At 45.0% G+C, this 15,000-nt stretch overlaps 3 protein-coding genes across 5 annotated transcripts in view; all 3 read right to left on the bottom strand.

Annotated features, from left to right (window-relative positions):
* chm (CHM Rab escort protein) overlaps positions 1-1,595 on the bottom strand; it is an 8,862-nt gene extending 7,267 nt beyond the window's left edge. The window contains exons 1-4 of the mRNA XM_060057591.1: positions 1,478-1,595; positions 708-774; positions 417-492; positions 28-146 (exon numbers count right to left, since the gene is read on the bottom strand). Coding sequence (XP_059913574.1) covers positions 28-146; positions 417-492; positions 708-774; positions 1,478-1,529 — 314 coding nt within the window. The 5' untranslated portion in view covers positions 1,530-1,595. The remainder of the gene's footprint in view (positions 1-27; positions 147-416; positions 493-707; positions 775-1,477) is intronic.
* Positions 1-12,365, bottom strand: part of ik (IK cytokine) — a 99,364-nt gene extending 86,999 nt beyond the window's left edge. The window contains exons 1-20 of one of the 3 annotated variants that reach the window (XM_060057594.1): positions 12,180-12,364; positions 11,168-11,234; positions 10,183-10,272; positions 9,741-9,800; positions 9,128-9,295; positions 8,672-8,786; positions 8,316-8,386; positions 8,114-8,160; positions 7,847-8,010; positions 7,008-7,116; positions 6,390-6,432; positions 5,673-5,871; positions 5,291-5,309; positions 4,933-5,015; positions 4,698-4,786; positions 4,252-4,309; positions 3,543-3,631; positions 2,688-2,796; positions 2,425-2,459; positions 2,261-2,332 (exon numbers count right to left, since the gene is read on the bottom strand). In XM_060057594.1, the coding sequence (XP_059913577.1) occupies positions 2,305-2,332; positions 2,425-2,459; positions 2,688-2,796; positions 3,543-3,631; positions 4,252-4,309; positions 4,698-4,786; positions 4,933-5,015; positions 5,291-5,309; positions 5,673-5,871; positions 6,390-6,432; positions 7,008-7,116; positions 7,847-8,010; positions 8,114-8,160; positions 8,316-8,386; positions 8,672-8,786; positions 9,128-9,295; positions 9,741-9,800; positions 10,183-10,272; positions 11,168-11,234; positions 12,180-12,189 (1,653 nt within the window). In that variant the 5' untranslated portion in view covers positions 12,190-12,364 and the 3' untranslated portion in view covers positions 2,261-2,304. Of the gene's footprint in view, positions 1-2,028; positions 2,333-2,424; positions 2,460-2,687; positions 2,797-3,542; positions 3,632-4,251; positions 4,310-4,697; positions 4,787-4,932; positions 5,016-5,290; positions 5,310-5,672; positions 5,872-6,389; positions 6,433-7,007; positions 7,117-7,846; positions 8,011-8,113; positions 8,161-8,315; positions 8,387-8,671; positions 8,787-9,127; positions 9,296-9,740; positions 9,801-10,182; positions 10,273-11,167; positions 11,235-12,179 lie in introns of those variants that run through there. The other 2 variants (XM_060057595.1, XM_060057593.1) reach the window with 2 other exon arrangements.
* Positions 12,366-12,800: 435 nt separating this feature from the next.
* Positions 12,801-14,891, bottom strand: ndufa2 (NADH:ubiquinone oxidoreductase subunit A2). The gene is made up of 3 exons (XM_060057610.1): positions 14,735-14,891; positions 13,854-13,960; positions 12,801-12,974 (listed from the first exon to the last, which is right to left on the bottom strand). The coding sequence occupies exons 1-3, from the start codon at positions 14,875-14,877 to the stop codon at positions 12,883-12,885; spliced, it is 342 nt and encodes a 113-aa protein (XP_059913593.1). The 5' UTR covers positions 14,878-14,891; the 3' UTR covers positions 12,801-12,882.
* Between the last annotated feature and the right edge of the window lie 109 nt (positions 14,892-15,000).

Here is a 15,000-nt window from a genome sequence, read left to right as displayed (position 1 = left end):
TACCTAGCAACAAGGAGACATGTTTACCTGGTGTAGTTGAAAACCTGGAGGTTGGTTACTTGGGAGACATCTCCTGTTGTCAGGCCGATCAGGTCTTCGCCGTCCTCCAACTGACTCGACCAATCGTGCTCTTCACTGGCGGTAATCTAACACACACACACACACACACACACACACACACACACACACACACACACACACACACACACACACACACACACACACACACACACACACACACACACACACACACAAAGATACACACCTAATTAAGATTTAGATGAAGGTGTAAACAGGTCTTATTTAGATCTAGATTAAGGTGTGTGTGTGTGTGTGTGTGTGTGTGTGTGTGTGTGTGTGTGTGTGTGTGTGTGTGTGTGTGTGTGTGTGTGTGTGTGTGTGGGAGCTAAACTCACTTTACTTTGCTCTTCTATCCAGGAGAGGAGGCCATTAAATGTGAAACTTGCCCACTTCCCAGCATAGTAACTCCTCCTGCAAATGTACACATTACTACAGTGAATACACTGTACATGAGTAAATACCCAGTGCTACAGTAAACACAAGATACTACAATAAATACAAAGAGTATTACAGTAAATACAGATACTACAATCACTCGTCCTGAAGTAATACATACTTCCTTCTCCTGCAGTATAAATACATACAGTACTGGGGTATATAAATACACAGCAGTATTATGGAAGTACCTGTCAAGATGAAGAACTCTTTGGCCGACTCTAGAGCATGCTGCCGCCACCACAGACTCTACAAGGCCTGCATGGATGCACACAAACACACACACATTTATATACGTACATATGCGCACATACACACACACACACACACACACACACACACACACACACACACACACACACACATTAATACATTCACACACACACACACACACACATTAATACATTCATACACACATACACATATATACATACATACATACATATAAACATAGATAGGAAGCAATAGCTTAGTAATAAGATAATGGTTTAAAAGCTGATTAATACGACCAAAGAGGTGCCACAAGGGTTTTTTAAATAGTTTTGAAAAATGTATAACCTTTCGTTTTGACCATAGATACGAGACTTACTATGCATAATTTATGTACTAATAACAAACCAGTCGGGCCAGCACCGCCCATCTCCAGCCCATCGCAGCAGCCCTAACGCTAACCCTACTGGCACTACAACCAACATCATCTAAATACGGAATAGCAGGAGGAAAGGACAACATCTGATAACAAGGAGCTCAAATAACTGAATACCTAATGCAGACATTACATTGATGAACTGGTCCCAGTGAGGGCAGCCAGTCTTGGCTTGTGGTAAAACACATCACCAATAACCACATTACATACACCGATACGGTTTATTTAATGTCTGCCGTCAGTCTGATGGCGCAGACACACTTTACAGAGGTACCCTATAACATTATTTTCAAAATTAAACTCATTGTTTTCTACCTGTTCCTAGGATGACGACGTCAAATTCAGAAGGTAACTGTTCGGAAGCCATGTTGGTAGCCGAGGCGTAAGGAAGTCATGTGACGAAACTCACTGACGAGACTTCAGCAAGAGGGACGCGGACGTAATCTCGCGAGGCTCAAGGCGCATCATCCTTAAAAATTCATGTGACCTGTGTCAGTACTGTCTAACACCTACCTGTTCCTTAATGGACTGTTTCTGAACTGTTAACCCCTACCTACTCCTTTATGACTTGTCTCTCTACCATCGAGTCATTACGCGCTAGTTAATGACCTGTATGTGTACTATGCAACCCCTACGTTCTCCTTAATGACCCGTCTAAACCTTATCTGCTCCTTTATGACCAGTCTCTGTACTGTCTCACCCCTACCTGCTCCTTTATGGCCTGTCTCTGTACTGCCTAACCCCCTACCTGCTCCTTAATGACCTCTCTGTCTGTCTAACCCCTACCTGCTCCTTAATGACATCTCTGTCTGTCTAACCCTTATCTGCTCCTCAATGACCAACAGGATGTGACAGGATGTGACAGCTTGGGTTTTTAAATGTTTTATTTCAGATATGAAGTACTGTTAAACAACAACATCAACAAAATATAATAATCATCATCATCATGGCTCGTACCTTCACTGAAACGTAACATATCAGAGAAGTGTGCGTGTATGTGTATATGTATTTGTTTGTGTGCGAGTGTGTTTGTGTGTTAATGTGCATGTGTGTCCTGTGATATATACACATGATGAAATCCCAGGTCAGGTCTGATACGGGTCCCCACCGAGACAGAACCACATCACAGGTGGGTGTGGTCCTCAGTATTTTGGTCGCTTAATGTTCACCCTGTTGAAATAAAAACAAATGTTTATCTCTTCTGCTCGCCAGAGGATTATGATTCAGTCAGCCGTTTGTCTAGCTGCTAAGAAGCTACTCACCCATCAGACTCCTGCTTCTTTCTCTTCTCGATAATCTGATCAAAGGAACCACAATAGATTATTAATTTCACAGACACATAATGATCACACACACACACACACACACACACACACACACACACACACACACACACACACACACACACACACACACACACACACACACACACACACACACACACACACACACACACACACACACACACACACACACACACACACGGGAGGCAGTGTGCGAGGAGAGAGTTGTGATTGGTCCTCACCGCGCTGATCTTCTTCCACTGTCGGTCTAGCTCCGCCTTCTCGTTGGTCTCCTTGAAGCGTCTGGTCTTCCGGCCCTCAGACATCTTGATTCCGTACTGGAAGGCCGCCCTGAAGACCAAACAACCGTCAGCTAACATCTCCTCTAGCCTTTCCTCTAGCACCTCGCCGTGGCATGGACTGATAGCATGCCAGTGTTAGGGCTATGCTACTGTTAGTAGCATGCTATAGCTAATATCATGCATTTGTTCGTAGCATTTCAGTGCCACTATCATGCTAGTGTTAGTAGCAGTTCAGTGCTAATATATCATGCTAGTGTTAGTACAATTCTAGTGCCGATAGCATGCTACTGTAAGTAGCATTTCGGTGCTAATATCATGTTAGTGTTGGTAGCATTGCAGTGCTAACATCATGCTAGTGTTGGTAGCATTGCCGTGCTAATATCATGTTAGTGTTGGTAGCATTGCAGTGCTAATATCATGCTAGTGTTGGTAGCATTGCAGTGCCAATATCATGCTCGTGTTAGTAGCATTGCAGTGCTAATCACATGCTAGTGTTAGTAGCATTGCAGTGCTAATATCATGATAGTGTTTAGCATTGCACTGCTAATATTATGCTAGTCTTGGTAGCATTGCCGTGCTAATATCATGCTAGTGTTAGTAGCATTGCAGTGCTAATATCATGCTAGTGTTGGTAGCATTGCCGTGCTAATATCATGCCAGTGTTAGTAGCATTGCAGTGCTGATATCATGCTAGTGTTGGTAGCATTGCCGTGCTGATATCATGCTCGTGTTAGTAGCATTGCAGTGCTAATATCATGCTGGTGTTGGTAGCATTGCCGTGCATGGAGGACGTACTTGGGAAGGGCCTCTTTGTTGTTCATGTAATCGGAGTATTCCTCCTGCGTGTCGAAGTCCCAGCGACCCAGCGGACCCTTCTTGTTGCCCTGGGGAAAAGAGAGAGAAGAGGATAAGGAACTACACTCCCATACACATGGAGCACAGCAAATAACTACACAACCCATACACATGGAGCCGATTCAACACCACAACCCATACACATGTAGCACAGCAAATAACTACACAAACAATACACATGTAGCACAGTAAAGAACTACACAACCCATACACATGTAGCACAGCAAATAACTACACAAACAATGCACATGTAGCATAGTAAAGAACTACAAAAGACACAAATTAATGTAGCACAGTAAAGAACTACACAACCCATACACATGTAGCATAGTGAGGAACTACACCAACCATACACATAGAGCACAGTAAATTAAGGACTACACAACCCTTACACATGTAGCACAGCAAATAACTACACAACCCACAGACGAAAGTGCAGTAAAGAACTACACAATTCCTACGCATGGAGCACAGTAAATAACTACACATCGCACATACACTGGTGGCGACATGTGGATGAATGAGTGAGGTAAGGTGAATGAATAAATACACCGGTAGGAACATATGAATAACAATACACAGTCCTGCAGACACTATATTGGTTTAGCTTTTAGCTTTTGACAGGATGCACGATGGGCTTTGTAGTCACCTGGTCCATCTTGCTGTAGTCCACCTCCTCGTCACTGTCCACAGCCAGGTCGTCCATACTGCACACAGAAACAGATTACATCACTGGTCTGTCCGTACAGAGACAGAAACAGATTACATCACTGGTCTGTCCGCACTGAGACAGAAACAGATTACATCACAGGTCTGTCCGTCGAGACAAACCACATCACAACATGTTGAGAAGGCGCAGAGGGAGAGTGTTTTTTGAGAGGTTGAGTGAGTGGGTGAAGGAGAGAGGTAGAGTGAGAGGGTGAATTGGAGAGGATGAGTGAGAGGGGGATGGAGAGAGGATGAGTGAGAGGGTGATGGTGAAAAGTTGAGTGAGAGGGTGATGATGGCTGGGTGAATGGAGGATGATGAGAGGATGATGAGAGGATGAAGGCAAGAGGGTGAAAGGTCGATGGTGAGTCAGAGGGTGAGTCTTACGTTGCAGGGTAACATTCTGCGTAGGAGTTGGACATCCCAAAGAAATCTCCGAGATGCTCTTTCCCAGCCTCCCTTCTGTTCCCTGCAGTGCTGGCAGTCAAGGAGAAACGACTTCACTAGACACTTAGCATCAAGACACTTAGCTACAGCTCTAGACCCTTAACGACATCACTTAACACTTAATGATGTCCCTTATTCCTGAAATACTATAAAACACAATAATCAAAGGATATGTTTCCTGGCTCTGCCATTGGCTCCCTGCTGCTCCAGAAAACTTCTCGTTAATCATCTTGATCTGATCGGTGACTGAGCTCGGACCTGAGACAAAGACAGAGAGAGACAGAGAGACACAGACACGAGAGACACAGAGAGAGAGAGACAGAGACCGAGAGAGACAAAGACAGAGCGAGACAGAGACCCCGAGAGACAGAGAGAGAGAGAGACAGAGACCGAGAGAGACAAAGACAGAGGGATGTGACAGAGACACAGACCCAGAGAGACAGAGACAAAGAGAGGGAGTGAGAGCGAGACATAGAAGTTACAACAGGTTTAAAGACACTTCATGTGTAAGTAACTTATAATCAAATAGTTACCCGTCTCCAAATCCAGAACCTGTAGGGAGACAGAAGAGACACACACATATGGATAAGTAGTGGTCTCTACGCATCTGATGACTGATGATATCAACACCGCCTTTATTAACATGTGATGACTAATGGTATCAACACTGCTCCCTTTATTAACATGTGATGACTAATGGTATCAACACTGCTCCCTTTATTAACATGTGATGACTAATGGTATCAACACTGCTCCCTTTATTAACATGTGATGACTAATGGTATAAAGATTTGGTCCTTTTATTAACATGTGATGACTAATGGTATAATACTGGTCCTTTTATTAACATGTGATGACTAATGGTATGAACACTGGTCCTTTTATTAACATGCGAGGATGAATAAGGCTGCAAACCTCCTGGTCGTCCGCGAGAGGTTTCTCAAAGTAGCTCTGCCTCCTCTGTTCCTCCTCCGCCTCCCTCACCCTCTCCCGGTCTCGCTCCCTCTCCCTCTCTCTCTCCCTCTCTCTGTAGCGCTCCTTCTCCTTGGCCGCGGCCTTGGAGGCTGAGGCTGTGGCGGCTGAGGGGATGTAGTCTCCCACATCCTCAAAGATACTGAAGAGAACACACATCCTTCATGTACCGACCAGAACACACATCCTTCATGTACCGACCAGAACACACATCCTTCATGTACCGACCAGAACACACATCCTTCATTTACTGACCCAGAACCCCCCCCCCCCCACACACACACACACGCTTAGTGTTCTGACCCAGAACCAGTTCCTCAATATACTGACCCAGAAAACACACACACAAAGACACATACCCTTAATGTTCTGACAAAGAACCAGTTCCAAAATATACTAACCCAGAAAAACACCCACCCGTAACATACTGACCAGAACACACACACACACACACACACACACACACACACACACACACACACACACACACACACACACACACACACACACACACACACACACACACACACACACACACACACACACACACACACACACACACACACACACACACACACCCTTAATGAACTGACCCAGAAACCACCCCCACAGCCTTAATATACTGCCCCAGACCACAGCAGGGGACAGAGAGAGACGTACCTGATGTCTGCTTCGGCAGCCTTCTTCTCATCCAGTTTCCCTGCTGACAGACGAGCATCGTGTGAAACGGGTTTGCTTATACAATCTCCGTACCCTTACATTAGCCACCCCTGATCTGGGAAACGGGTTTGTTAAACAGGGATTGCTCTGGAACAATCCTGTGGCTGGAGGCGGGATCTGTTAACGACTCATTAAAGTAGGTACCAGGAGTAGAGGTACTTGAAGATGGTGTTACTGTGCTACTATGAGTAGTGGTACTAGGAGTAGTGGTACTAGGAGTAGTGATACTAGGAGTAGTGGTACCAGGAGCAGTGATACTAGGAGAGGTGGTACCAGGAGTAGTGAAACTAGGAGTAGTGATATTAGGAGAAATGATACTAGGAGTAGTGTTACCAGGAGTAGTGTTACCAGGAGTAGTGTTACCAGGAGTAGTGTTACCAGGAGTAGCGATACTAGGATAAGTGGTACCAGGAGTAGTGATACTAGGAGAGGTGGTACTAGGAGTAGTGAAACTAGGAGTAGTGATACCAGGAGTAGTGATACCGGGAGTAGTGATACCAGGAGTAGTGTTACTAGGAGTAGTGATACTAGGAGTAGTGATACTAGAAGAGGTGGTACCTTTGTCCTTCTTCTTGATCTTCTTGTGCCTCGTCCCCTGTCTCAGGTAGGACAGGATCTGGGTCAGCTTGGAGATCACGATGTCGTTGGTGGTGAGAGTGGTCTGAGCCTGGAGACGGAGAGAGAGAGAGACAAGATCAATACTTTACACATGTGGAGGTCATCTAGCAATAACACATACACAGAGAGAGAGACAGAGACAGAGACAGAGAGACAGAGAGACAGAGAGAGAGACAGAGACAGAGACAGAGACAGAGAGACAGAGAGAGAGAGAGAGAGAGAGAGAGAAACACACACAGACGGAGAGAGAGAGACACACACATAGACGGAGAGAGAGAGACACACACATAGATGGAGAGAGAGAGACACACACATAGACGGAGAGAGAGACACACACACATAGATGGAGAGAGAGAGACACACACATAGACGGAGAGAGAGACACACACACATAGATGGAGAGAGAGAGAGACAAAGAGAGAGAGAGACACAGAGAGAGAGAGAGAGACACACACATAGATGGAGAGAGACAGAGAGAGAGACAGACAGACAGAGAGAGTGTGACTGACAGACACAGACACAGAGACACAGAGAGCGAGACAGAAAAACACACACAGACGGAGAGAGAGACGGTGAAAGAGAGAGAGATCCACACACAGACGGAGAGAGAGACGGTGAAAGAGAGAGAGATCCACACACAGACGGAGAGAGAGACGGTGAAAGAGAGAGAGATCCACACACAGACGGAGAGAGAGACGGTGAAAGAGAGAGAGATCCACACACAGACGGAGAGAGAGACGGTGAAAGAGAGAGAGATCCACACATATCCACCGGCGTACCTCCATGCTGGGGCAGTCGGCCTTGCTGCGGATCAGGGTGGTGGGGATGTCCGTGTCTGCGTACTCGTCGTCCAGGTCCACCACGTAGGCCATGCGGCCCGGGAGGAACAGCTCGTTCCTCTCCACGATGCGCGACCGGAACACCGTCCGGTACACGTTCCTACCTGGGACGGGAGGACAGCACTGCTGTTACTACTGCCGGACGCCTCCCAGTACTAGCGCCGCTGCAATAGCACCACCAACACAGGAACCAGGTGTGATACTCACCGAGACGAGTTTTGAACTCCATCTTCTCCTCTACTTCGACGTCTTTCCTGAGGACACAGAAGAAAAAAAAAAACACATGAATACAGAAACACACACACACCTCGACTGAGACTACATTACCCAGCATGCCCTATGACCTTTCAATAGGTCTGGGAACACTGAGGACCACGGGAGCCAGTTGCCATGGAAAAACAACACTTACTTGACTTCTTTCTGGACCTTCTCCATCAGGTCCTCTTCCTCCTTCTCCTTACTGGTGATTTCAGCCCTGACCTAGTGACACAATTATACAAACATTATAAACACTCCCTTCTGTTATTGCACAGTAATAACCATATCAAACTTACTGTTAGTTAGAAACTTAACAGTATTATCAAAAGAAGTTACAACAGTAGTAAAAGGTAAAAACAGTAACAGCAGTCGTCAGTAACAGCAGCAGTAACCAGTAACAACAGCAGTGACCAGTAACAACAGTAACCACAGCAGTAACCAGTAACAACAGCAGTAACCAGTAACAGTAGTGACCAGTGCCAACAGCAGTAAGGGCGGGGTCCCTACCTTCTGCAGCAGGGCGAAGTCGAGGCCCTTCACCAAGTGAGTGTGCTCCATGTCACCTCCCAAGAACTTGGACTCCTGGATCACCTGCCGACGCTTCTCCGCCGCCGACTTATCCCTGCACACACACACACACACACACACACACACACACACACACACACACACACACACACACACACACACACACACACACACACACACACACACACACACACACACACACACACACACACACACACACACACACCCATTAGTCTAATAGACAGTACTTTGTCCCCAGCAGTAGGGCTATACATTTATTACAATACTCAGGCCTCAGCAGTAGTAATACTGATGGTATTACTAGTAGTACTCGTATTGGTAGTACTCACTCCTCGGCAGTAAGTCTGGCCGCGCGGTAGTGCTGATGGTTTAGGTAGTAGTACCAGTATTACTAGTAGTATGAGTAGTACTCACGCCTCGGCAGTGGGTCCGACGGCGCGGTAGTTGGCGGTGGTGCTGATGAGCTCCGTCTCCTCGTAGTCCTTGTTGACTCCGTCTCTCCTCTCGCGGGCTCGGTCTCGGTACTTCTCCGCCAACTCCCTCTCTCTCTCCACTTCCTGCTGTCGTAGTTTAGCATAGTAGCTACAAAACAAAAACAACATAGCTTAGCATAGTGGCTATAAAACTACAACAACATAGCTTAGCATAGTAGCTACAAAACAACAACAACATAGCTTTGCATAGTAGCTACAAAACAACAACAACATAGCTTAGCATAGTAGCTTCAAAACAACAACATAGCTTAGCATAGTAGCTACAAAACAACAACAACAACATAGCTTAGCATAGTAGCTATAAAACCAAATAGCTTAGGCCACATGACCCTCATGATACCTCACCTTTAGTTGCTACTAAATAATACACACTGGGCTTTTAATATTGAAGCTTTTTGTTTTTTTACACACAAAAAAGAGACAGACACATAATAAAAATTATACCTGTGGGTAATAAATATCATAATGGTATTCAAGTTACGTCATTATCATGTCATTATGTATGAGTATCATTATATCATATTAAGACTCACCTCTTCTTCTTCCTCCTCCGAGCTGCGGGATCCTCATCCTCATTGTAGTCCTTTGGCATTCTGGGAAAAAAGAACGTGATCTTAGATGGCCGGCCAATCAGCTGTCGGTAAGGTAGCAGTACAGACTCGTGGCACGTGACACCCCAAAAGGCGGTTATTTTGTCCCTCGATAGTTTGCACTAGGTGACACACATGGATGGTCAGTATTCATCTGTAGTTCATAGTTCATGTGCGTCGCGTCCACATTGAGCCACTGGCCACACCCTTCTTCACCTGCTGGTTGCTGGTGAAGCGCTAGAGGGGTACACTTCTGAACAGCCATGGTAATCCATCGTCAACATTTTGAAAAGTGGCGCGCATCAGGGTTCAAGGGGTTTTAGCTTGGCTAGTTATTAGGAGTAGTGGTATTGATTCGGAGTAGTACTATTAACCGGAGACTCACTCTGGCCGAGACTTGGACGGTGGGGCCGATGAAGGGGCGGACCTCGGGGTCATCAGCAGCTTCCTGAAGTCGTCATTGGTCAGTTTGGACCTGAGGAGAAACAAGGTTAATATCCTGTCTCTGTACTGTCTAACCCCTACCTGCTCCTTAATGACCTGTCTCTGTACTGTCTAACCCCTACCTGCTCCTTAATGACCTGTCTCTGTACTGTCTAACCCCTACCTGCTCCTTAATGACCTGTCTCTGTACTGTCTAACCCCTACCTGCTCCTTAATGACCTGTCTCTGTACTGTCTAACCCCTACCTGCTCCTTAATGACCTGCCTAACACCTACCTGCTCCTTAATGACCTGTCTCTGTACTGTCTAACCCCTACCTGCTCCTTAATGACCTGCCTAACACCTACCTGCTCCTTAATGACCTGTCTCTGTACTGTCTAACCCCTACCTGCTCCTTAATGACCTGTCTCTGTACTGTCTAACCCCTACCTGCTCCTTAATGACCTGTCTCTGTACTGTCTAACCCCTACCTGCTCCTTAATGACCTGTCTCTGTACTGTCTAACCCCTACCTGCTCCTTAATGACCTGCCTAACACCTACCTGCTCCTTAATGACCTGTCTCTGTACTGTCTAACCCCTACCTGCTCCTTAATGACCTGCCTAACACCTACCTGCTCCTTAATGACCTGTCTCTGTACTGTCTAACCCCTACCTGCTCCTTAATGACCTGTCTCTGTACTGTCTAACCCCTACCTGCTCCTTAATGACCTGTCTCTGTACTGTCTAACCCCTACCTGCTCCTTAATGACCTGTCTCTGTACTGTCTAACCCCTACCTACTCCTTAATGACCTGTCTCTGTACTGTCTAACCCCTAGCTGCTCCTTAATGACCCGTCTCTGTACTGTCTAACCCCTACCTGCTCCTTAATGACCTGTCTCTGTACTGTCTAACCCCTAGCTGCTCCTTCATGAACCCATTAACTTACTGCAGAGCAGACATGTGGTCCTCCGTTTCGTGGCCCTCCGGGGCCAGCGGGTTGGAGTAGGTCTCGCCTGAGGAGAGAGAAAGGGAGGAGAGGGTGTTATGATCACTACTGACCTCTGACCGGTTTTAAACTCCCTGCTCTCATGGTGAGTGAGTGCATGATTATTTATTTATTTCTTTATTAATAAGCAGCCTATGCAATCTGTTTAAGACTGAACAGTCTGATAGCTTTTTTATAAAGTTGTTTAAAAAAAAAAAGGATGTGCAGTAAATGGTGTATACATTCAGGACATTGATCGTCCGTCTTATAACCTATTGTCCACATTTTGAGACGTTTGTAAAATCTATGACTATAGCAGTAGCAAAGAAGATGCCACTGCAATCTGATAACCGAATTATACACGTCTGATTCTGACTGAGTTGACTGTTTACATTTGAATAACAGTCAATCAGGCTTAATCATTCTGTGTAAAATCAGTGTGTCTGTTACAACAGTCATGTATGGTGGAAGGGAAAATATAAGCAGATTGCCATCAGTTTATTTGCTATAGGAGATATAGAAACGTAACGCCGAAATATCATCACCCAACTAGGGAACTGATTTGCTCGTAGTGCACTGCATATACCATAGATATACATTAGGCAGCCAAATACATAATCACAGTGATGTTCATCATATGAAATCCTAATGTATGTATTTAACAGGAACACAACCTCACTTCTAATCCTAGTAATATGGATCATGTACTCGTTCAGAGTAAGCATGTTACATGACCACAAGAATACTTAAAATCTTAGTAATATGTATCCTGTATAAGATCAAAGTAAGCATTTTAGATAATCAGAACAAATGTTTATGACCAAAATGGAATACACAAGACTAGTACTGTTCTAGATTTAGCTTAGTGTTGTGCTAGCATTAGCTGCTAGTATGATGCTAGTACTGTACGAGCATTAGCCGCTAGTACTGCGCTAGCATCCGCTGCTAGGAACGACACAGATGGATGTCTTACTTTCAGGCATCGTGGCGAAGTCTCAGTCACTCCCAACTAGAATGAAGAAGTGTGTCGGACCAACTCTGCCGATGGATTAGCTCAACACGTAGGCTGCAGCGGAGTTTATAACCAGGGTCGCTCTACTGGGACCACAAACTGTTTGGTACGCACAGCACCGGAACCGGAAACAGCTAACGGCACGTTACACTGTGTCCGAGTTTAACGTTTGTTATCATCTAAAATACTTGGAACTATGATAAGAAGCATACTTATACTACCTATTTATGTTATCACATGAAACATATAACTGAATAGCAAGTTCTCGTTACTGTATGTGTAATATATATAATATAAACAACCCTGACCCTATTTTTAGGCAGAAAATATTACGATTAAATCCCTAAATACTGTATTTGATTTAATTTCTGTTAACAATGTTTTGGGATTTGCTTAAGCATGGAACCTCAGAGCAAACAATAAAAATGTATGACTTACTTTCATGCAGTCTATGCTAAAACAATATGTGGATGACTAATTCTGAAACGAATCGGTCCTTCATCCGAAACTTCGGTGTTAAAATACTACTCTAAATTGAACAGGTGTTTTGTTACTGAAACAAAGAAGAACTGAAGGAGGAGATCAGCTGTACATACACATTTATTATGGTCAGTTTAATATTCACAACATAGACACTAGTACTGGGCTGGGACCCCCGCTGGCCTCAGGGTTTGGTCTGCGCCAGTGTCTCCAACACCTTAGCGACTTGGTCGGCGTTCATGTTGTCCAGAGCGACACTCTGCTCTTTTCCAAATTCTGCAGAGAATCAGAACAGGAATCAGAATTCATTGCCCACGCGGTCCATGAATTTGTCTTGGTGTAAACAAGAACAACAAACCAGGAGGAAGCAGTATGAAAGCAAGCCATAGGTACTGCAAGCCAAGAAACAAATATCTGTACAGACTTTATCTTTAAGGATTATGCATTGGTGAAAGAATATGTACATCAGATTTAAGTATATCAGATTAAAAAAGAAAAAGTCTGTACAGAGCGAAAGACATTGGAATGATGTTAACCATTTTAATGCACAATTGGTGTATACATGATGAAACATCTATCGAAACTGTTTAGAATCCAGCCGGTGTAAGTCAAAACAGAGAATATAGCATGACCCCTTCATATGCAGGTAGCTCCACGGAACACACACACACACACACACACACACACACACACACACACACACACACACACACACACACACACACACACACACACACACACACACACACACACACACACACACACACACACACACACACACACACACCAACAGCGACAAAGAGAGAAGGAACGAGAGACACCGAGACAGAGAGACACACACAGAGACTGGAACAGGCAAACACAGACAGAGACACACACACAGACGCAGAGACACAGACAGAGACACACACAGACACCGAGACAGAGAGACACACACACAGAGACTGGAACAGGCAAACACAGACAGAGACACACACACAGACGCAGAGACACAGACAGAGACACACACAGACACCGAGACAGAGAGACACACACAGAGACAGGAACAGGCAAACAGAGACAGAGATAGAGACACACACAGACGCAGAGACAGACCGAGGGAAAGCTACAGAGAGACAAACCCAGACCCAGAGTCAAAGAGAGAGAGTCCCTCACCATATCTGCCCCAGAGTCTCGCCTGGACACCCGAACATTCCCGGATCAGGATCGGGAACTCCGGGTTGGCGCGCTTCAGACTCACATAGTGGTTCTCCACAAAGTCCCTACACATACAAATCGAAAGACACAAGTACATTGACACATACTGTCATTGGGAAGACTTATGGTTCAAATAAAATATAAATCAATGGATTAAATATATTTTGTTACAGGCAGATGTTGCGTTCTCCTCACTAACCAACATCCTTTCGCATTGTGTCAAAGTTCTGGATGTTACCCGCATCATTCCTACACTGTCCTTTGGGTCACACGCTGATCCATTGAACACATCTTATGTTTCAAAGAAAGTGTCTGTGGATCCCCAGCCCTTCCTCCAATCGACCAAAGTGGTGGAAAACAAGTTCACTTTCCACAGAAGGGTCTCAAAGAGTAAATAACCCTTGCCCGAGTTCTGGGCCACAAATGGGGCTTAATCTTCTTATGACTGATATATACAATGTAAATAACAGATGCCCTAGTAATCAGTCTCCAGATGTAGGCATTAAAAGTGCAAGGTGTTCCCAATGATGTGCAATAAACTGGATGTTTCGATCTCTTGTTTACACCACATTTACATCACTGTTATTTCCCAAAGCTGTGGAGTTGTTAAATTTCATTATATATGAATATAATTCATGTAAATATAAGTGATTGCGCATTCAATATGACTATGCGTCTCATAACTAGTTTTTATATTGCATTATATATGAATATAAGTCTCCTCAGCTGAAGGTTAACCATAACACTGGCTATGCTAGTTAGCTTAGCGGCCTAGTGAGTATAAAACAGGCCGTTTTTAGACCGAGGTGTTCCCAGAGTTAGTTCGGATATATCGTTACCTGGCGCCCTGGCTCGCCGGGGAGGTTTGACAGAGATGAAGACGAATTTCCCTCAGGTTTCTGGACAGATTGGAGCCGAGGGCTCTGACTGCGGCGGCCGCCATGTTGACTGATGTTCTTCTTCTACCTCTCGTTTTTAACATAAAGGGGGCCTAGAACGCCGCCTGACGTATTTCTGCCACACACTGGTTTGGAGGTCGGTACTACGGAATATCATAAAATAAAAAACAAGTCTAGTATCTGGGTCCAATACCAGTATCGACCAA

This window comes from Gadus macrocephalus, chromosome 7 (assembly GCF_031168955.1).
Source record: "Gadus macrocephalus chromosome 7, ASM3116895v1".
NCBI lineage: Eukaryota > Metazoa > Chordata > Actinopteri > Gadiformes > Gadidae > Gadus > Gadus macrocephalus.
The sequence above is the reverse complement of the archived record's forward strand: the minus strand, read 5'-3'. Positions and strand labels throughout refer to the sequence as shown.

What these genes read in the sequence shown, in the direction of transcription:
- ndufa2 (XM_060057610.1), bottom strand. Translation starts at nt 14,877, where the DNA reads ATGTTAAAAACGAGAGGTAGAAGAAGAACATCAGTCAACATGGCGGCC. An exon ending in CCGGCGAGCCAGGGCGCCAG is followed by an intron (nt 13,961 to 14,734) that starts GTAACGATATAT and finishes TTGTATGTGTAG; the next exon opens with GGACTTTGTGGAGAACCACT. An exon ending in GAGACTCTGGGGCAGATATG is followed by an intron (nt 12,975 to 13,853) that starts GTGAGGGACTCT and finishes GATTCTCTGCAG; the next exon opens with AATTTGGAAAAGAGCAGAGT.